The sequence below is a fragment of the Jaculus jaculus genome, chromosome 4 (assembly GCF_020740685.1).
Source record: "Jaculus jaculus isolate mJacJac1 chromosome 4, mJacJac1.mat.Y.cur, whole genome shotgun sequence".
NCBI lineage: Eukaryota > Metazoa > Chordata > Mammalia > Rodentia > Dipodidae > Jaculus > Jaculus jaculus.
The window spans coordinates 69,786,820-69,810,380 of NC_059105.1; the positions used below are offsets into that span (position 1 = coordinate 69,786,820).

The 23,561-nt window shown below is 40.9% G+C and overlaps 1 protein-coding gene across 1 annotated transcript; it reads right to left on the reverse strand.

Annotated features, from left to right (window-relative positions):
* Nucleotides 1-1,850: 1,850 nt before the first annotated feature.
* Klhl41 (kelch like family member 41) lies at nt 1,851-23,561 on the reverse strand. The gene is made up of 6 exons (XM_004651931.3): nt 22,452-23,561; nt 14,527-14,684; nt 14,314-14,421; nt 6,302-6,487; nt 4,745-4,891; nt 1,851-2,053 (listed from the first exon to the last, which is right to left on the reverse strand). Exons 1-6 carry the CDS (start codon nt 23,559-23,561, stop codon nt 1,942-1,944), a joined length of 1,821 nt encoding a protein of 606 aa, XP_004651988.1. The 3' UTR covers nt 1,851-1,941.

Here is a 23,561-nt window from a genome sequence, read left to right on the forward strand (position 1 = left end):
AAAGAAGGCTGATACTGTGGTCAGTAAAGTAAGACAAGTCAGAGAAGCAGTAATACTTCCTGAAGGTCAGGGAAGAAGCGCTTCAAGGGGGAGAAAGTGAGCAGTTAGGTTGATAAGTCAGGTAAGTGGAGGCCGGGGAAACTCACTTTAACCGTGGGCAGCACCATTCCGCTGGGCTGGGGTCCCAGACTGAGTAGAGAGCAGAAAGCAAGCTGAGTAGCAGCATCCATTGCTCTTTGCATGTTGAGTGGACCAGCTGCTTCGTGCCCCTGCTGCCCCACCTGCCCCACCATGATGTACCCTAAGTCAAAGTGAGCTTGAGTAAGCCCTTCCTTTCCTCAGGTACTTGCTCCGAACAGTAAGAAAGGCACATAAGGGCTGGAGAGATGGCTTAGCGGTTAAGCGCTTGCCTGCGAAGCCCAAGGACCCCCGGCTCGAGGCTTGATTCTCCAGGACCCACGTTAGCCAGATGCACAAGGGGACCCACGCCTCTGGAGTTCATTTGCAGTGGCTGGAGTTCCTGGCACGCTCATTCTCTATCTGCCTCTTTCTCTGTCGTTCTCAAACAAATAAAAATGAACAAAAAAGGTAAAAAAAAAAAAATGAAAAAGAAAAGAAGAAACAGCATGGTGTGGTGACGCCCGCCTTTAATCCCAGCACTTGGGAGGCAGAGGTAGGAGGATCGCCGTGAGTTCGAGGCCACCTTGAGACTCCAGGTCAGCCTGGGCCAGAGTGAGACCCTACCTCAAACCTCCCCCACCCCTCCAAAAAAGAACCTAAACTGTTGCTCCACTATCCTCTTGTCACACATGCTGTAGTCAGTGGTATGAAGATTACGATTTACTATTTTTTAAAATAGTGATTTAGCCAGGTGTGGTGGTGCATGCCTTTAATCCCAGCACTTGGGAGAGGCAAAGATAGGAGGATCGCTGTGAGTTCTGGGATAGAGTGAAACCCTACCTCGAAAAAGAAAACATATATATATCACAAGAGAGACAGTGAGTATAGGTATGTCAGGACTTTTTGCCAATGCAAACCAACTTCAAATACATGCACCATCTTATGTCTGGCTTTACATGAGTGCTGGGGAATTGAACCCCAGGTGGCAGTCTTTGCAAGCAATTACAGTCAACTCTGGGCCATCTTCCTAGTTCAGGATTTACTGGTTTTAAAACAAAAAAAAATTGCCAGGAGTGGTGGTGCATGCCTTTAATCCCAGCACTCAGGAGGTAGGAAGATTGCCATGAATTTGAGGCCACCCTGAGATTACATAGTGAATTCCAGGTCATCCTGGGTTAGAGTGAGACCCTACCTCGAAAAACCAAAAAAAAAAAAAAAAAAAAAAAAAGACATTTGAGTTAGAAAAAGGTAATAATAATGTCAGTGTCACAAAAAGGATGGAGAAAAATGAAAGGCCATTTGGATTTGAGTACTTTTAGAGACTTTCCCCTTTAAATGAAACTCATTTATTACATTTCTTAAATAGCATTCCAAATCATCTTATGGCAGGTAACATTTAAAATAATCACAAGATTCCTGTCATAGCTTGAAACATGAGTTGAAGGGTTTCTGGTACTTTAAACATTTCTTTAAAAATGTGTATATATGTATTTCCTTTGTAATAGAAAACAAGAGTAAAGTTTCCTTAACAATACAAAGGATTAGCAAACAGCCCAAATTTAGGAAGCTTCTTTATATTTCATTGAGATAGAAAGGTTAACAAAAGAACTATGTTCAACTGAATATTAACTTTCTTAGAAAATGGTTTTACACTCAGTTATGAAAAGTCAGCGACTGAGGTTTTGATACACTCGTCACCTCTTAGTAAACTCATTAAATAACTTCTACATGAATCTTTGTACAGGCTTAAAAAATACCAATAAATTAAAGCCCTATAGTCCAAACAAACCACCTCTCAATCTATTGTTTTTGTCACCTTGTTTATAGTTTAGACAGTTTGAAGAGATTTAAACGTGTTGCTAGGCAGCTAGCTCCTGAAGCATAACGTATTTCCTTCAACATCCCAGCCCATTCTTTTTTATCATCTTCATACCTGATGGGGAAAAAAAACCACAAAATAAAACAATAAGCAACTTTTAAAGAGAGTTCTATAGTTTTCCCTGTGTCCAATATACAACTGTGAATCTTCAGAAGAAAAAAAAAATATCTGGCTCTTACCCAGAGGAGAACACACCTGTCTGCTAGAATAACAATTGATTCCTTTCAAAATTGACACTAAATGCGTATAGCCACAGCTTTTCATTTAGATGCCTAACAGTTTGGTCTTCCCTGGCAACCAGGCTGTCCAGAGCAATTACAGGACAGCTAAGCAGTTAAGCAACCACCTTGGAACTGAAGAAGATAGCTGGTAGTCCCACATACCAATGCCTAGAATTCATCTGATATGCCATGGTCACTCCTTAACAGTGTGTTTGCAGGGTAGGGAGATGGCTCACTGGTTGGTTTTTATTAACCAGTGCTTGCTTGCAAGCCTGATGCCGAGAATTCAGATCCCTGTAATCCATATGAAAGCCAGACTCAGTAGCACAGGCATCTGTAATCTTAGTGTTTAGGAAGAGGGGAGGTGGAGCCAGGAGAATTCCATCTGTGTTCTAAATTCTCAGCAACATTTTACACTGGGTAACTTACATAGAAAAATTTGACAAAAATATTTTACTACTAAGAAGGAAAGAAGTTTACATAAAATTTGGGCAATAAATTAAGAAATAAAGAGTAAGTAGGGCTGGAGAAGTGGCTTAATGGTTAAGGCACATGCCTGTGAAGCCTAAGGACCCAGGTTTGATTCCCCAATACCCACATAAGTCAGATGCACATGGTGGTGCATGCGTCTGGAGTTTGTCTGCAGTGGCTAGAAGCTCTGGTGTGCCCATTCTCACTCTCTCACTCTCTCTCTCTCTCTTTCTCTCCCGTACTCTGTCTCTAACAAGTAACTAAATAATAAATATTTTTAAAAAAAGATGTTTAGAAAAGAGTAAGTAGGGCTAGAGTGATGGCTTAGTGGTTAAGGCACTTGCCTACAAAGCCTAAGGACCCAGGTTTGATTCCCCAGTTCCCACGTAAGCCAGATACACAAGGTAGCAAGTGTGTCTGGAGTTTGTTTGCAGTGGCTAGAAGCCCTGGTGCACAACTCTCTCTCTCTCTCTCCCTGCTTCTGTCTCACTCTTTCAAATAAATCAAAAATAAAAATAAGGAGTAAGCATTAAGAGATTGTGGCTAGGGCTGAGGAAATAGCTCATTGGTTAACGGTGCTTGCTTGCCTTTAATAGCATGGGTTCCAATCCCCCAGCACCGATGTAAGACCAGATGCACAAAGTGGCTCATGCATCCAAAGTTCATCTGCAGTAGCAAGAGGCCCTATTCTCTCTCGCACTCTCTAATAAGTCAATAGTATTTTTTAAAACATCACAGGTAACTGTATTATAGAGTCAGGGCTGGGGATCACTGCTTGTTCACCCTAACTCTTTTTGTTCTGCTGCTCTAGTCTTTTCCCATCTCACTTTCTTGCTAATTCTAGCCTCCTTGCTCTTTGAAAACTTCTAACTTTTACCCCCTTCCTTTTTTAGAGGCAATGATCATAACTGACTACCTTTTTTAAAAAAAAAAAAAAAGAAAAAGAAAGCCAGGTGAGGTGGGGCACACCTTTAATCCCAGCACTCAGGAGGCAGAGGTAGAAGGATCGCCAGGAGTTTGAGGCCACCCTGAGATGCATAGTGAATTACAGGTCGCCTGTGCTAGACTGAAAGCATACCTCGAAATGCCAAAGTAATAATAATAATAAAATAAAAATATATGTATATATAGAGAGAGATAGAGAGAGAACTTTACTGTAAACATATTATGTATTGGTCATATTCAATCAGGTTATACTCTTATGTCCCCTTTCACCCTCATTCCACTAAGTTGTAAACATTTTTTCCTTGCCCTCTACACTATTCATTGTTATTACAGCAAAGGAAATGATCATCATTATTATTTTGTACTGGGAATTGAACCTTGAGCTTCATGCTTGTTATGCAAGCACTCTGATACTAAGCTATATCCACAGCAGGAAATGATGCTTGAAGCACAAAAGAGTAGTTTAGTTAAGCTACTAGCCTTTCAGCCTTCCACTTCACCAGCTGCTTCAGGTGTGGAACAAATAATGCCCAGTTTTTGCTCAGGTTTAGTGCTCTGTCTTCACTGAGCAGGTGTAAACTTAAGTGTGTCAGCACATCAGCTGGGACTCTTGCTAAAATATAGATTCTGAGTTACTAGATCTGAGGTGGAATCTGGGATAGTACATCTTTAAGCAGCTCCTAGGGGACACCAATGCACCTATTGGCCCACAGACCACACATTGAGTAGCCAGGGCTCTAAAGAGTCTGGTACCAGGTCATGGAACAATATCCAGCCTTGTAAGTGGGGCTGGCCTCTAAGCTCCCAGCTAATTAAAAGCAGAACTTGGAACAAAGTATCTGTGCAAAAGTTCAATTAGGCTTGAAGTTTTCAGTCTGCTACAGAGAAGTTGCTTGCACACTAGGAAAGTCTGGCTTACTTATGACAGCGTAGTTTATCGATGATTTGGTTTCATATTTGGTTCAAAATGTTGGACTGCTGAGAGTGATGCACTTTTAATCCCAGCCCTCAGGAGGCAGAGGTAGGAGGTCCTGTGTGAGTCTCAGATAAGTCTAGGCTAAAATTGAGATCAACAAACAAACCCAGCATTGGACTACAGACAACTTACTTCCATATGTCGTTGACTTCAGTGGGTGCAAATTCTTTAGACTCCAGCTGAATCATGGCAAACCCACCGACAGCATACAGGGACCCAGCCAGGCCAACCAAACTGATAGAGCTTCTTTCTTGAGGAAATTCCGTCATTACTTCCCATCTAGACATTGATCAAGCATGTAGTCAATGCTAAATGTATTTACTGAACAATTATGGAAGATTATAAGTTAAAATTCAAGCAGTAAAAATTCATAAAATATTAGATACCATATGAAACATTTTGGTATAATTTTGTCATTTTTCTAAAGGATACACATACACACACACACACATATGTCCATAGATCTATGTAAACTAAGAATTAACAGTTTTGTGATACTTTTTATATCCTGAGTTTTTACTCATGTCATACAGTCTTTAAAAATTTTATTATTGAACTGGGCATGGTGGTGCAAGCCTTTAATCCTAGCAATTTGGGAGGCAAAGGTAGGAGGATTGCTGTGAGTTCAAGGCCACCCTGAGACTACATAGTGAATTCCAGGTCAAACTGGGCTAGAGTGAGACCCTGTCTTGGAGGAAAAAAGACCATTATTATTAAGCCAGGCATGGTGGCACATGCCTTTAATCTCAGCACTCAGGAGGCAAATGTAGGAGGATCGCCATAAGTTCAAGGCCACCCTAAGACTACATAGTGAATTCCAGGTCAGCCTGGGCTGGAGTAAAACCCTACCTTGAAAAACAAAACAAACAAACAAACAATATATATATATATATATATATATATATATATATATATATACACACATACATACATATCATCATCATCATCATTACTATTTTTTGAGGCAGGGTCTCACCATAGTCCAGGCTGACCTTGAACTCACTCTGGAGCTCTAGGATAGCCTTGAACTTACAGTGATGCCCTTACTTGAGCTTCCAGAGTCCTGGGATTAAACGCGTGCACCACTATGCCCAGCTGCAAAGACATTGCTTTTAATGATAATTTAAATCCTGTTCTATAAAAATTCTTTGTGATATTCAGACATCAAGGTCTATTTTATAATCACATATATATGGTTTCTCAAAAAATACTACTACTCTGATTTTTTCCTTCATTGCTAAAGTAGACATATAAAATGTATATACTCATCCAGATGTTTAATCCTTATAGTATACATTCCAAATCCACTCTATTAGAGATGCAGATCCACCTACATGTGTGCAGTATTCAAAGGTATTTATTATCTTTGCTTTTATTTTTTTACTCCTGATTTTTTTTCTGTATTTATTTTAATTTTTAAAAATTTATTATTATAATGCAGAAGGCTTATATGAAGGTCAAACTGAGCATGCCAAAATTAACTTGAAAACCAGGTGTTCCGAATAACAAACATATCATGCAGAGTTTTACACCCAGTAATTGCAGAACAGACACAGTTGGAAATAATTCTTCCATCTGTGCCTCTTTGCTTTCCCCTCCCCATATCTTATTAGAAAGCTTTATTTCTGTAAAAAAAAAAAAAGCAACAATTAAAATGTACAATTATTTATATACTATAGAGCAACTCACTTATTGGTTTTGAGGTCAAAAGCTTCAACGGAAGCTGAAAGCCCATCTTCAGTGACACCTCCAGCAATCACAATTTTGCCTTTATGGACTGCCACTCCAAACATGGAACGAGGGGTTTTCATTGGAGCCAGGTCTTTCCAGTCTCCTTTTTTTGGATTGTAGATAAACACCCTGTTTGTACACTTTCTATAAGAAACACAAAAAGATGGCAAATATTTTTTTCAGCACTTTATTTTTGTGAAAGTCACTTAACAATTTGATTTTGCTTCTCATATGAAGTATGTAGTACTTAAGGAAATTTGGGGCTGTGTATGGCTGGGGATGTAGCTAGCCTGCCATGTGTGAGGACTTGAGTTGGACCCCTGAAGCTGGGAAAGGGGACTGGGGCTATCTATTAGATAACTAGTCATCTGGGCTGATGAGTAATATAATCTGTTTCATATGTTCAGAGCTAGCTGCAGCACATGGGCTCCTCAAATTCAGTATGTTCCTTATAGTTGCCTATAGCTGAGTGAAAGGAGTTCAAGTCCCAAATAACTAGTTATTAGCTGGATACATTTGGTAATGTCAAAAACTGACAAAGGGCTGGGGAGATGGCTTAATGGTTAAGGACCTAGGTTTGATTCCCCAGGACCCACATTAGCCAGATGCACAAGGTGGCACATGCATCTGGAGTTTGTTTACAGCAGCTGAAGGCCCTGGCATGCCCAGACATACCCATTATCTATTTGCCTCTTTCTCTCTTTCTTTCGGTCAAATAAAAAAATAATAATAAAAATTAAAGCCAGGTGTGGTGGCACACTCCTTTAATCCTAACACTTATGAGACAGGTAGGAGGATCTCTGTGAGTTCAAGGCTACCCTGAGACTTCATAGTAAATTCCAGGTCAGCCTGGGCTATAGCAAGACCCTACCTTGAGAAAAACAAACAAACAAAAAACAAGCCAGGCGTGGTGGTGCATGCCTTTAATCCCAGCACTCTGGAGGCAGAGGTAGGAGGATCGCTGTGAGTTCAAGGCCACCCTGAGACTACATAGTGAGTTCCAGGTCAGCCTGGGCTAGAGTGAGTCCCTACCTTGAAAAACCAAAACAAACAAACAAGCAAAAACAGCAACAACAACAACAACAACAACAAAAAAAACCCCAAAAAACTAACAAAACTCCTTTGGTGAGAATACTTTAAAATTATTTATTTATTTATTTATTTTAAGGGGAGAGAAAAAGAGAGAAAGAACGGGAGAGAGAATACTTATTAAAGTTACTTATTTAGAGCCAGGCAAGGTGGTGTACATCTTTAATCCCAGCAGTCGGGAGGGAAAGGTAGGAGGATTGCCATGAGTCTGAGGCCACCCTAAGACTAATTAGAGAATTCCAGGTCAGCCTGAGCTAGAGTGAGACTCTACTTCGAAAAACAAAACAAAGTTATTTACTGATTTGAGAGACAGAGAGAACAAGCGGCACAAAGAGAGTGAGCGTAGCTACCACGGGAGCTCCTGCCACTGCAAACAAACTCCAGACCCAATGCACCACTTTGCATCTGACTTTATGTTGGTCCTGGGGAATCAAACCCAGGCTGTCAGGTTTTGCAAGCAAGTGCCTTTAACTGCTGAGCTATCTCTCCAGCTCCTTCCCTTCTTTTTTTCTTTTTAAATATTTTATTTGAAAGCAGAGAGCTATATAGAGAAGACGGAGAGAATGGGTATACAAGGGCCTCCAGCTGTTGCAAACAAACTCCAGATGCATGTCCACTTTGTGCATCTGGCTTTACCTGGGTACTGGGGACTTGAACCAGGGTCATTAGGCTTTGCAGGCAAAGTGCCTTAATAGCTGAGCCATCTCTCTAGTCCCTTTTTCTTTTGGATTTTTGAAGTAGTGTCTCACTCTAGCTCAGGCTGACCTAGACTTCACTATGTAGTCTCAGGGTGGCCTTGAACTCTTGGCAATCCTCCTACCTCTGCTTCGCAAGTGCTGGGATTACAGATCAGCTTGGGCTAGAGTACAAAAAAAAAAAAAAAAAAAAGGCTAGAGAGATTGCTCAGTGGTTAAGGCACTTGCTTGCAAAGCCTGATGGCCTGAGTTTGATCCCCAGTACCTATATAAAGCTTGATGCACAAAGTGGCACATGTGGGCCGGGCTGGTGGTGCACGCCTTTAAACCCAGCACTTGGGAGGCAGAGGTAGGAGGATCCCTGTGAGTTTAAGGCCTCCCTGAGATTACATAGTGAATTCCAGGTCAGCATGAGCTAGAGCGAGACAGACCTAGAAAAACAAAAACAAATAGACAGACAGACAGACAATGACAACAATAAAGTGGCATGTGTGTCTGGAGTTTGTTTGCAGTGACAGGAGGCTCTAACACACCCATACTCACTCTCAGATAAATAAATTATTGTTAAAAAAGAAGCTGGGCGTGGTGGCATGCACCTTTAATCCCAGCACTCTGGAGGCAGAGGTAGGAGGATTGCCATGAGTTCAAGACCACCCTGAGACTACATAGTGAATTCCAGGTCAGCCTGAGCTAGAGTGAGACCCTGCCTTGAAAAACCAAAAAAATAAAAAATAAATAAATAAAAGAAAAATAAATTAAAAAAAAACCCAAAAGTGAACATGATACAAAAATTATGTTCTTGATTTTACATTCATTAGTGGTAAATAGTGCAATTCAGTCCTTTCATTGCTTTTTCCAGCTAAGGACCAAAGCCAGGGCCTCCCACATGCTAGAAAAGCACTCTACAACTAAGCTATCTCCATAGTACCCCCGGTCTTAACCCTTTTAGATAATTCATTTCAGAGTTCCTAACTTCAACATTTGTTAAGCAAGGCTGTCTAGGTAATCAGATTCTCAAGATTAATATATTCTTACTGACAGAACTTGCATGCTTACATATCCATTTCCTAGTTACTAATGCTATTTGAAGGAAACAATTTAAACCACTTGGCAGAATTCCAATGTTTCTAAAATCAGAACATACTTAAAAAATATTTTTCATTCCATTCACTCAGAAAAATACCCAAAATAAAATTTGGCACTGAGTAGATTTATAATGTATGTTCCTTAAATCTTAATTTGATTGAAATAGTAAAAACTAAGAATATAAATATAAACATTTCAGGATATATTATCTTGAGATATAGATAGATTAGATAAAAATCATGGCCTTTCGGGCTGGAGACATGGCTTAGTGGCTAAGTCACTTGTCTGAAAAGCCTAAGGACCCAGGTTCAATTCCCCAAAACCCACATAAGCCAGATGCACAAGGTGGTACATGTATCTGGAACTTGTTTGCAGTGGCTGAAATTTCTGGAGCGCCCATTCTCTCTGTACCCCCCTTAAAATTTTTTTAAATATATTTTTTTTAATCATCTTATTCAGTGGAGCCCAGAACAGAATCTCAAGTGATTTATTTATTTATTTATTTGAGAGCGACAGACACAGAGAGAAAGACAGATAGAGGGAGAGAGAGAATGGGCGCGCCAGGGTTTCCAGCCTCTGCAAGCAAACTCCAGACGCGTGTGCCCCCTTGTGCATCTGGCTAACGTGGGACCTGGGGAACCGAGCCTCGAACCGGGGTCCTTAGGCTTCACAGGCAAGCACTTAACTGCTAAGCCATCTCTCCAGCCCTTAATATGTATTTTTATTGATTTTTTTATTTATTAGGGACAGGGGGTGGAGAGAGTGAGAATGGGCATTCCAGGGCTTCTAGCCACTGCAAACAAACTCCAGACACATGTGCCAACTTGGGCATCTGGCTTACGTGGAACCTGGAGAATTGAACCTGGGTCCTAGGCTTCACAGGCATGTGCCTTAACTCCTAAGCCATCTCTTCAGATCTCAAGTTTAAAAAAATTTTTTTGGTTTTCCAAGGTAGGTTCTTACTCTGGCCCAGGCTGACCTGGAATTCACTATGGAGTCTCAAGGTGGCCTCAAACTCATGGCAATCCTCCTACCTCTGCTTCCTGAGTGCTGGGAGTAAAGATGTGTGCCACCACACCTGGCAGCTCTCAATTAAAAAAAATTATTTCTTTGAGAGAGACGTGGGAGAGGCAGAGAGAGAGAGAGAGAGAGAGAAATGGGCTTGTTAGGACCACTAGCCACTGAAAACAAACTCCAGATGCATGCACCACCTTGTGCATTTGGCTTTACGTTGGTCCTGGGGAATGGAACCTAGGTCCTTTGGTTTTGCAGGCAAGCACCTTAATAGCTAAGCTATCTATCCAGCAGTCCTTCAATAAATAAATTTTTAAAATATTTGAACAAAATAAATCATGGCCTTTCAATGTCTTCAATGGCATAGCCACTGTAAGGAACTCATGCTCCTTTAAATAATACCTTATTCAGGATCCTGTGGGCAACCCTAAAGAAATTCATTGGTTTACTAAAAAAATAAATAAATAAGACACATAGGTAGAAAGGCAACTAGAGGGAACAATGGGAGTAGGAGAGGAAAAGGAAAGGATAATGAGGTGTGAGTGTGATAGAAGTACATTGGGTACACGAAGGAAAATCTCTCTCTCTCTCTCTCTCTCTCTCTCTCTCTATATATATATATATATATATATATATATATATATATATACACATACACACACACACACATCAATAAAAGCAAGTGTTTTAGGTCACATTTTATGTCTGTATTTATCATTTTAATCGAATAAAACTATTAGCTCTAGAACATAAAGTTCTTTTTTTGTTTTTTGTTTTTTTAAGGTAGATCCTTGCTCTAGCACAGGCTGATCTGGAATTAACTACTTAGTCTTAGGCTGGCCTTAAACTTATAGTGATCTTCCTACTTTTGCCTCCCAAGTGCTGGGACTAAAGGAGTGTACCACCATGCCCAGCTAGAGTTCTTTATTATTTTTTATTTATTTATTTTTGTTTTTTTGAGGTCGTGTCTCACTTTAGCCCAGGCTAACCTGAAATTTACTATGTAGTCTCAGGGTGGCCTTGAACTCATGGCGATCCTCCTACTTTTGCCTCTCAAGTGCTGGGATTAAAGGTGAGTGCCACCTCGCCTGCCAAGTTCTTTATTTAAAAAAAAAAAAAAAAAAGGGCTGGGCATGGCGGCACATGCCTTTAATCCCAGCACTTGGGAGGCAGAGGTAGAAGGATCACCATGAGTTCGAGGCCACCCGGAGACTACAGAGTGAGTTCCAGGTCAGCCTGGGCTAGAGCGAGACCCTACGACGAAAGGAAAAAAAAAAAGGCTGGAGGGATGGTTTAGCAGTTAAGGCACTTGCCTGCAAAGCCAAAGGACCCAGGTTTGATTCCCCAGGACCCACATTAGCCAGATGCACAAGGGAGCACATGCATCTGGAGTTTGTCTGCAGTGGCTGGAGGCCCTGGCATGCTCATTTTCTCTCTCTCTCCCTCTTTCTCTCTGTCAAATAAATAAATAAATAAAATATTTTAAAAAATTATTTGTTTGCAAGTAGAGAAAGTGGGAAAGAAAGAGTGAATGAGTGTGCCAGGGCCTCTAGCAGCTGCAAACAATCTCCAGATACATGTGCCACTCTATACATCTAGATTTATGTGAGCACTGGGAAACCAAACCTGGGTCATTAGGCTTTGCAGGCAAGTACCTTAACCACTGGGCCATCTCTCCAGCCTGAGGTCTTTACTGGTTTTTTACAGCTCCCCTTTTATTATTCCAAGTTATTTACTTTAAACATAATTCCACATTTGACTTTCTTTCCTACCATACCCTTATAATTCTTTTTGTTGTGAGTTTGAAATGAGTCTTGCTATATCACCCAGGCGATCTTGAACTTCTAGGAACAAGCTATCCTCCCAATTCAACCTCCTTGGTAATTGGAACTACAGGCCTATGCCACTGTACCCAACTATTCATTTTGTTTATCTGTCAAAGACTGAACATCTGTGTTAATTAAACAGCCTGGACATGTGATAATAAACCAAATCAGAATTTTCTGGGGCAGGAGACTCGTTCTCACAGTGTAAACTGAAAGTGTTCATTTTACCAGATGGTCTATGGCTTGACTGAAGTCTGAAGCGCTCTGGACTTGTGCCTCCTCTCTGAGTCAAAAGACCTCTTTCCCAAAGACCTTTTCCTTGGGTGTGTCTAGAAACCAAGCTAGTTTTTTTTTTTTTAATATTTTAAAACTTTTTTTCCATTTATTTATTTGAGAGATAGAAGTTGAGAGAGAGAGAGAGAGAGACAGAATCGGTGTTCCAGGGCCTCCAGCTGCTGTAAACAAATTCCGGACACATGCGTTACCTTATGTATCTGGCTTACGTGGCTCCTGGGGAATCAGACTTAGGTCCTTTGGCTTTGCAGGCAATTGCCTTAAACACTAAGCAATCTCTCCAGCCCCAAGCTAGTTTTATATATGAAATTTCATCCTAGTTTTTCCGTAAGACACTAGAAACTAGTGGGAGACCTGGGAGTACGTGATCTGGTTGATCCATGCCTGTTTTGAACAATTAAATAGTTTGAATATCACTTTTGCCAGGGAATAAGAATACAACATGTTGCTGAAAACTGCACTCTTTTCAATCACTATGCTTTTCAGTTTTAAACTGATGTAAATTCCTTGTTATGAGCACAAAGTAAAAATCCACAGAATTTTCTATGTGCTATTGTTTTAGTGGATATGTTAAAATACTATGTTAGGGCTGGAGAGATGGCTTAGTGGTTAAAGTGTTTGCCTACAAAGCCACAGGATCCCAGTTCAATTCTCCAGGACCCATGCAAGCCAGATGCACAAGGGGGGCACATGCATCTGGAGTTCATTTGCAGTGGCTGGAGATCCTGGTGTGCCTGTTTGCACTCTCTCTCTCTATCTCTCTTTGCCTTTTTCTCTGTCTCAAATAAGTAGGGCTGGAGAGATGGCTTAGTGGTTAAGCACTTGCCTGTGAAGCCTAAGGACCCTGGTTTGAGGCTCAATTCCCTAAGACCTGTGTTAGCCAGATGCACAAGGGGGTGCATGTCTGGAGTTCGTTTGCAGTGGCTGGAGGCCCTGGCACGCCCATTCTCTCTATATATCTGCCTCTTTCTCTCTGTCTGTCGCTCTCAAATAAATAAATAAATAACAATAAACAAAAAATTAAAAATATATATATATTAAAAAATACTATGTCAAAGAGTTCATTTAATATTTTATCTCTTTGTGGCTAAGTGAATAAGAAAGCTCACCCATCTTTTAAAAACTTTTATCAGGGCTAGAGAGATGCCCTAGTGGTTAAGCGCTTGCTTGCGAGGCCAAAGGACCCCAGTTCGAGGTTCAAGGTTCCCCAGGACCCATGTAAGCCAGATGCACAAGGTGGAGCATACATCTGGAGTTTGTTTGCAATAGCTAAAGACCCTGGCACACCCATTCTTTCTCTCTATCTGCCTCTTTCTCTCTTTGTCTGTCTGTCTCTCTCAAATAAATAAAAATAAACAAAAATTAAAAAAACTTTTATTGACAACCTCTGCATATAATAGACAATCCACCATGATCATAACCCCTCCTTCTACCTCCACCCTCCTTTTCCCCTGATCTTACTGCAGTAAAATGTGATTATAAATCAGCTAAATAAGACTTGCTCTTGCTCCTAGATGCCTCTCTTTCAGTGTCAGAAAACTTGTGATTGTGGTATCTTCCTATTATTTATTTAATTACTATTATTATTATTATTATTTTGAGGTAGGGTCTTGCTCTAGCTCAGGCCAACCTGGGATTCACTATGTAGTCTCAGGGTGGTCTTGAACTCACAGCAATACTCCTACCTCTGCCGCCCAAGTGCTGGGATGAAGGGTGTGCACCACCATGCCAGGTATCTTCCTATTATTTTTTAAAGCAGTTTTAATATTGTATTGTTTTCCTTCAGAAATAATGTATAACAGCTCCAGTAACTTTTCAGAATTTAATTTTGAAATTTTATCTCCAAACAATGGTAGGTGAGAACCAAATCCCATTTCAGTGTATAGACTCAAAGGGAAAAAAAAGGAAGAAACCTTTGAAATAATTCATTTGGCTATAAATCACAAGGAAATTGGAGGGCACTTACTTGTCATCTGTCTTTCCACCTAGACAATATATCATCCCATTATGTGAAATCACATTATGGCCGTAGACTTTGATAGGAAGATTTTTTACTTCACTCCATTTTGCAGCCCTAAAATTAGATGATGATAAAATTTGTTTTCAGTAAATTCCAGGTTGTCAAAGTATGAATTTGCTGTAGGCATGCTTAGGGATCAGGAATGTTATGACAACTTACACAGGATCATAGCACAATACTGAATCCAGCGAAGCCTCTGTTTGAAGGTCTTTGCCGGCAACTACATAGATTTTGTCATCTACCTCTCCCAGACCAAAGAGACACCTGGCTGAAGGGAGAGGTGGAAGTCCAACCCACTCAGATGCTATGTTATCAAGCTGGAAAAAAATAAAAAAGAATATATGAGGAACTGTGGAGCTTTGTAGAAAAAAAGTTACAGGTGTACCAAAAAGTAATTATATATATATATATTTTGAAGTAGGGTCTCACTCTAGCCCAGGCTGACCTGGAATTTACTATGTATTCTCAGGGTGGCCTCGAACTCATGGTGATCCTCCTACCTCTGCCTCCCAAGTGCTGGGAAAGACATGCTCCACCATGCCCAGCTAGAAGTATATTATACTTTATGTTACTTACAAGTAAAAATTTTATTCCCAAAATAGCATATTATATCTCAGAGTTGCCAAGGAGGATAAAAAAACCTACTTAGCTTGCTAAAATAAAGTACAAAAAAAAAAAAAAAAAGAAGAAAGAAAGAATAAAACAGAATTACCAGAAGTTAATTAGAACTATGGTTAGAATTAGGCTTGCTGCTAATTTTTCTTTCTGAAGTTGCCTCCTTCAGTTTTGAAATAAGGAATCCTAATACTTTAGGACACTGGGGAAAGACAGGGTGTCACAACAGGGAGGGTCACAGTATGTGAATGACCCCTCAGTGCTATATTTAACATGCTCCCAAAAGCCAGCACCCATAACAGCTGAACCTGTCGCTCAGTCCAGACAATTGGGAGGTTAGACAGTATCATTTGTCATTCTTTTAAAGATTTTTAGGTCCTGTGTTTTGTTTTTTATCTTTGATAGAGACAGGTATTAATATCTTCTTCTAGTTTAGGGGAGGTCATTTGAAATACCTTTTTCTTTTTCTGATTTATATTAAGAAGTAATTTGGGGGCTAGAGAGACAGCATTTAAGATGCTTAGCAGTTAAGACACTTGCCAGCAGACCCAAAGAACTCAGGTTTGACTACCCAGTACCCACGTAAAACCACATGTACAAGGTGGCACATGTGTCTGGAGTTCATTTGCAGTGCCTAGAGGCCCTGGCACACCCCATACCCATTCTTTTTCTCTCTTTCCCTCTCTCTAAATTATATACATAATTTTTTTTTTTTTTTTTGCTTTTTCGAGGTAGGGTCTCACTCTAGCCCAGGCTGACCTGGAATTCACTCTGTAGCCTTGAACTCGTGGCGATCCTCCTACCTCTGCCTCCCGACTGCTGGGATTAAAGGCATGTGCTACCATGCCCAGCCTAAGTTACTGTTTTTTAAAAATATTTCATTTAGCTAAGATACTTTTTAAAAAAATATTTGATTTAGCTAAGTTACTTTTTTAAAAAATATTTGATTTAGCTAAGTTACTTTTAAAAAAAAATATTTCATTTAGCTGGGCATGGTGGCACATGCCTTTAATTCCAGCACTCGGGAGGCAGAGGTAGGAGGATCGCCACGAGTTCGAGGCCACCCTGAGGCTACAGAGTGAATTCCAGGTCAGCCTGGGCTAGAGTGAGACCCTACCTCGAAAAAGCAAAAAAAAAAAGAAAGGTAACTTGGCTTGGTTTTGCTATTTCATTTTTTGCAGGCCTCCAGTGGCCCTGAGTGCCAGACTGTGAAGTAGGTGATCAGGCATAGCTGGCATCCATTTTGACCCTTACTATTTACAATCTGAAGACTTTTCCACTTTGTTTTTTGGACAATGAGGCACAAGACATCTCTTTTTCTGAGGGAGTGCAGCTACAGCTTTGCTGTTCTCTGGTGTCACATCCAAGTAGCAGAAGAGAATTCTAAATAGCCATGATTCACTGGATACCGACAAAGCTGTGAATGGAAAAAGACTGTGGTCTTGCTATAAAAGCCTCTGTGTCTGATCTAGTTATGTCCTCCAGCAAAGCACTAGGAACAGCTGCCAGGAATGAGGTGCCTCCCTGTGTGTGCCTTACCAGCCTTGTGACCACTCACTGAACATCTGGACTGTGACCCCTGTTTCCCTTTTTGAAAAAAAACTGATCAAGAAGGTGGCATAGGATAGAGGTATAGCTCAGTGGTAGAGTGCTTGCCTAGGATGTGAGTCCCAAGACTGAAAAACAAAAAGGCAGGGGTGGAACTGGAGAGATGGCTCAGCCATTAAAGGTACTTTCTTGCAAAGCCTAATGGCTTGGGTTCAATTCCACAGTACTCATGTAAAACCAGATGCACACAGCAGCCCAAGTGTCTGGAGTTCACTTGATACAGTAGGAGGAAGCCCTGGCTTGCCCATTCTCTGTCTGCTTCTTCCCTTTTTTTTTTTTTTTTTTTTTGAGGTAGGGTCTCACTGTAGTCCAGGCTGACCTGGAATTCACTATGTCGGCTCAGGGTGGCCTCACACTCACAGCGATCCTCCTATCTCTGCCTCCCAAGTGCTGGGATTAAAGACATGCACCACCATGCCTGGCCTTTCTTTAAAAAAAAATTTTATTTGAGAGAGAAAGAGACAGAGAGAGAGAGAGAGAGAGAGAGAGAGAGAGAGGGAGAATGGGCACATAAGAGCCCCCAGCCACTGCAAACGAACTCCAGAAGCATGTGCCACCATGTGCACCTGGGTTACATGGTTCTGGGTAATTAAACCTGGGTCCTTAGGCTTCATAGGCAAGTGCCTTAACTGCTAAGATATCTCTCCAGCCCTCTTTCTTTAAAACAACAACAACAAAACATTTGTCTGCTTCTTTCTCTCTCTCAAATAAATAAAATATTAAAAAGAGGAGGGAGGGCTGGAGAGCTGGCTTAGCAGTTAAGGTGCTTGTCTGTAAAGCCTAAGGCCCCATGTTCGACTCTCCAGGTCCCACATAAGCCAGACGCACAAGGTGATAAAAGCACTCAAGGTTGTACATGCACACAAGGTGGCACACACTGCTGGAGTTCGATTATGTTGGCTGGAGGACTTGGCATGCCAATTCTCTCTCGCGCATTAAAAAAAAAAAAGGACCAGTTGGAGGGATGGTACATAATATAGAAATAATAGCACACATCCATGGAGTCTGGCTCTAGGAGAGGCTTTGCTCAAAATACTTAAAGAGGTTTCAGTCCTCCAGGATAGAGACTTCTATTTCTCATCTCCATTTTACAGATAAGGAAACTGAGGTATAGAAAGATGAAATAATTTCTTCAAATTCACATGGCTTTCAGGTTTTAAAAACCAAACTATCTAAATCTATAGTTTAGTTTTATTTTTAATTTTTTTGGTTTTTTGAGGTAGGGTCTCACTGTAGCCTGGGCTGACCTGGAATTCACTATGTAGTCTCAGGATGGCCTTGAACTCACAGTGATCCTCTTACCTCTGCCTCCTGTGTGCTGAGATTAAAACCATGCACTACCATGCCCGCTTTATAGCTTATTTTTTTTAAAAGGAACAGCTGCTATCATAATCCCGAAGCTGAGGGTCCAGTTCCCACACTGTACTACAGTGCCTAAGTTCTTGTATTCCCCATGGGTACGTCCTAGCAGATGGGTCAGTAGATTGCCAGCCAAACTCTTGGCCTTTCTAAATCTTACCTTCCTCATCATTAAAATTATGGATTACACCCAGACTACCTCAAAACCCAATGTAATGTGCTCACTTCTGCAGCACATATACTAAAACTGGAACCTGGAATGATACAGAGAACACTAACCAACATAGCAAATCTGTGGAGTGTTCACATTTGTTTTTATTCGTAATGACATACTAAGCACCCAATAATTTTTTTTTTTCCCCAAGGTAGTGTCTCACATTAGTTCAGGCTGACCTGGAATTTACTATGTGGTCTCAGGGTGGTCTGGAACTCTCTACAATCCTCCTACCTCTGCCTCCCAAGTGCTGGGATTAAAGGCGTGTGTCACCACACCCAGCAAGTGTTATATCTTTTAAAAACCTGATGTTCTCAATGCTACCCTGAGAATACAGATGAATTCTGGGTCAGCCTGAGCTAGAATGATACCTTACCTCAAAAAACAAAAAACAAACAAACAAAAACATGATGTTCAAAAATTTGATAAATCTATTAATTCTATGGGGGAGGGACAACAAACCTCTTCAAGCAAAAAAAAAAAATTCTCAAAATCTATTTGCAGGATACAAATTTCAGATTACTCATAAATCCATATATATATATATACATATATATATATATACATATATATATATATATATAATTTTATTTATTTATTTATTTGAGAGTGACAGACACAGAGAGAAAGACAGATAGAGGGAGAGAGAGAGAATGCGCGCCAGGGCTTCCAGCCTCTGCAAACGAACTCCAGACACGTGCGCCCCCTTGTGTATCTGGCTAATGTGGGACCTGGGGAAGCGAGCCTCAAACTGGGGTCCTTAGGCTTCACAGGCGAGCGCATGCATACACACACACACACATTTTTTAAATGTGTGTGCGTGTGTGTGTGTGAGCGTGTGCTCTAGGGATCACCTCAGGGCCTTGTGCATGCTAAGCAAGTGCTCGATCACTGAGTTGCATATAAAGTGGAATAAAAACTCTAGGAGAGATGGGCATGGTGGTGCACACTTCTAATCCTAGCACTTGGGAGGCTGAGGTAGAATGATTGCTATGAATTCAAGGCCAGCCTGGGGCTACAGAGTGAGAGAATGAGTTCCAGGTCAGCCTGGGCTACAGTGAGACTCTACCTTCAGGAAAAAGAAAAAAAAAATCACCCCTCTAGGAGTTATTCTATGGCTATACCATCTCTTAGATGTCTATCTACTTATCTATACCAATCTTAATTATCTATCTGTATTCTGTTATTTTTACTTCCAGTTTTTTTTATTGAATTTTCCCTTCCTGAAGGTAATCTAAATTTGAAATTTGTAATTTCAAATTACAGTTTAGGAATTTTTCTGGTCCATATTCAAATATTCATGGCAACATCTTTCAGTGGAACTTTTAAAAATTAAGAAACAAGCTGGGTATGGTGGTGCACGCCTTTAATTCCAGCACTTGGGAGGCAAAGGCAGGAGGATCTCTGTGAGTTTGAGGTTATTCTGGGGCTACATAGTGAATTCCAGGTCAGCCTGGGCTTAAGTGAGACCCTAAGTACCTGAAAAAATTAAGAAACACAACTAATATGTACTATTGTGGCTGTTTTCCAAGATTAGAAAGTGTTGATTAAAAGCAGTGTGTTGTGACTGCTCATGTCACTTCGAGAGCCCACTGTGACTGCAGTACTTTCTACACGTTGCTTATCGTTATTAGCCTTTCCAACTTCAGTGCCTGGAACCACAGACCATGATCAGCTTGGCCCCAAGCAAACTCTACTGAGCTAACTGCAAGCTTTAAAGTACTGATGTTGGCATTGCTGAGGGTACAGGTTACACCACTGAATGCTTCATAAACTGCTAAGCTACAATGCACTGAGAGTAGAAAACAAACTCCCTTCAAATGAACTTGCCATGTGTCTTAGCATCAGAGGATTTGTTTTGCTGGGAATTCTTATGGTTATACCAAACTGATCATTAAGTTATGATAATGTCTGGTTCAAATAAATGTAACAGCATAAACAAATATTCTTTTTAAAATATTTATTTATTTGAGAAAGAGGGGAAAAGAGAGAATGGGCACGCCAGGGCCTCCAACTGCTGCAAACAAACTCCAGACACATGTGCTACCTTGTGCATCTGGCTTACGTGGGTCCTGGGGAATCAGACCTGGGTCCTTTGATTTTGCAGGCAAACTGCTAAGCCATCTTTCTAGCCCAACAATTATTATTATTATTATTATTATTTGGTTTTTTGAGGTAGGGTCTCACTCTAGCCCAGGCTGACCTGGAATTCACTATGGAGTCTCAGGGTGGCCTCAAACTCACGGCGATCCTCCTACCTCTGCCTCCTGAGTGCTGGGATTAAAGGCGTGCGCCACCACGCCCGGCTCTATCAAGTATTCTTAATAGAACTAACTGAAACTAGTGACACTAGTGAAGGCAGTGTTTTTTTTTTTTTTAAACAAGGGAATCCAAAGTATATAGAATATAGAATATATACACAAATCCTTTCATTTCTAGCAAAAGATTTTGCACAGTAAACATAAATAGGAGTTAATAAGGGGCAGGAGAGACGGCTTAGCAGTTAAGGCATTTGCCTGCAAAGCCAAAGGATCCCAGTTCAATTCTCCAGGACCCATGTAAGCCAGATGCACAAGGGGGTGCATGTATCTGGAGTTTGTTTGCAATGGCTGGAAGCCCTGGTGCTCTCATTCTTTCTGTCTTTCTGTTTCTTTCTTTCTCTCAAATAAATAAATAAATAAAATATATTTAAGAGTTAATAAAATGCTAACTCCAAAAACTTTAACTTAAAGAAAAAAAGGAAAACTTGGGGAAAAACTAGCAATTGGACTAAGTACTACATATTCCTTTAATGTGTAAATTATCCTTTTTTTTTTTTTTGGTTTTTCAAAGTAGGGTCTCACTCTAGCTAGGGCTGACATGGAATTCAGTATGTAGTCTCAAGATGGCCATGAACTCATGGTGATCCTCCTACCTCTGCCTCTCAAGTGTTGGGATTAAAGGCGTGCCACCATGCCCCACTTTTTTTTTTTTTTCTTCTTTTTTTTGAGGCACAGTCTGACTGTAGTGCCAGGCTGGACTTGATCTCACAGTTATCCTCCTACCTCTGCTTCCAAGTGCTGGGATCAGAGGTGAGTGCTGCCATGCCTGGCCCTTTTCCTTTTCTCTCTCTTTTTTTTTGAGATAGGGTCACACTCTTAACTCAGAATGACCTGGAACTCACTCTATAACCCCAGGTTGTACTTTTTTTTTTTTTTTTTGAGAGAGAGAAAGAGAGACAGACAGAAAGACAAAGAGTATGGGTACACCAGGGCCTCCTACAGCTGCAAAGGAACTACAGACATATGTGCCACTTTGTGCATCTGGCTTTCCCTGGGTACTGGGGAATTGATCATAAGCTGAGAGATTTTAAAAGCAACTGCTTTTAACCACTGAGCTATTTCTCTAATTCTTTGTTTTTATGAGGTAGAGTCTCACTTTAGCAGGCTGATTTAAAACTCAGCATGTAGCCCAGACTGGCCTTAGACTCACAGTGATACTCTTAGCTCAGCCTCCTGAGTGCTGGGATTAAAGGCGTGTGCCACCATGCTTAGCAGCAAAGTATTAGTTAAAAGAACTAATTTGGTTTAGGGAAAGGTATTAATCTGTTTTCTAGATAATAGTGTTCAAGATTATAAATCTAGGGCCAGGTGTGGTGGCACACGCCTTTAATTCCAGCACTTGGGAGGCAGAGGTAGGAGGATTGTCATGAGTTTGAGGCCACCCTGAAATTACATAGTGACTTCCAGGTCCACCTGAGCTAAAGGGAAACCCTACCTTCAACCCCCACGCCAAAAAAGAAAATACTTAGTTTTGAAGGATTATAATCTCCATCAACTATAAAGATAACATTTAGGATGAAAGTACAAATATGGGCTGGATATAGGGCTTAGTGGTTAAAGGACTTGCCTGCAAAGTCAAAAGACCCTGGTTCAATTCCCTAGGACTCAAGTAAGCCAGATGCATAAGATGGCACATACATCTGGAGTTTGTTTATGGTGGGTGGAGGCTCTGGCACACCCATTTTCTCTCTCTCTGCCTTTTTCTTTCTCTCTCAAATAAATAGAAACAAAAAGTGCAAATAAAATCTTGATTCTTAAGCTAAATATTGATTAGAATCTCCTTCACCATACTTTATATTAATAAGCACTGAAATTAAATGTTTATGCAACTCTAAAAGTACAGGGGGGTACAATGGGACATCATATAGAATAACATGCAAGCAGTCAGAATAACTCACAAACTGGCTGGTTGGTGGTGCATAATGGCCTTCCTTTTATGCCTCTACTTATATAAAAATAGTCCTTACCTGGAAAAAGTAAGACTGCAGGGGTTGATCCTTATTTTCTTCGTCCACATATAGCCCGCCTACTACATATATTTGATTTTGTTGGGTAACAATGCTGGAATGATTTCTGGGGATCTGTTCTGCCAGGGCAGTCAGGTAGCATTCATTTTCTGTGGGATCATAAGCTACTGCAGCTGTGTCATTAACCAAGAGAATAAGGTCTTTAACAAACATCCCATGTCTGGGAATGTCATTCAGGTAACCGGGAAGTAAGTCTTCATCACCCACATCACCATTCACCTCCCCCGTTCCAGTCTTCTCTGTATTTTTGCTAGGTTCTGGGAGTTTGCCTGCAAAAGCATCTTTTAGAACTTTGATTTTTTTCTGGAGTTCTGGGTTGCTTTTAATTATGTCATCTTTCTCAACATGGTCTTTGAAATATTTTTCTGCCATAAGACGAAAACGAATGCAATCAAATACTTCACCAAGGTTTTTAGCCCTGTTTTCCTTGTCTGTTCGCACCCATTTCATCACCGCCTCAAATACTGCCTCCTCCTTTTCAACATTGAGACCATCGTTTGAGATGACCGAGATCAGTTCCTGAGGAGACAGTTGCATGAAATCCTCTTCCTTAGAGATCTGCACGAAGCGATCAGACACAAACTCTCGGGCGGAAATGGCGAGTCGTGGGCAGTCAAGGAGGAGTCCCAGTCTGAGGATGGCTAGACAATTGCCAGGGGCCAGTCTCTTCTGAAGGTAGGAAACACAGACGGTGAACACGGAGGGGATCTGAAAGCGGCTGGCCAGGGCGAAGATATCTTGCACGTTTCCATCGTTGAGATCAATACTGGCAGAGTACAGGTATCTGATGATTAAGTCAAGTAGGGCAGGATCCACATTATCTAAAACTACCTCCTTTTTTTTCTCCTCCTCAATTTCAGATAAGAAGTACTCACGGAAGTAGGGACTACAGGCTGACAAAATCAGTCTGTGGCAAGGAAGACTTTTGTCGCCCGCTTTTAGGGTGCAATCGATGAATTTTTTCTCATCTAGGAGATCTTTTAGACCATCCTGCAGAAGGGTGGATTGGTACAGCCGCAGTTCCTCTGCGAGTTCCCGCTGGGAATCCAT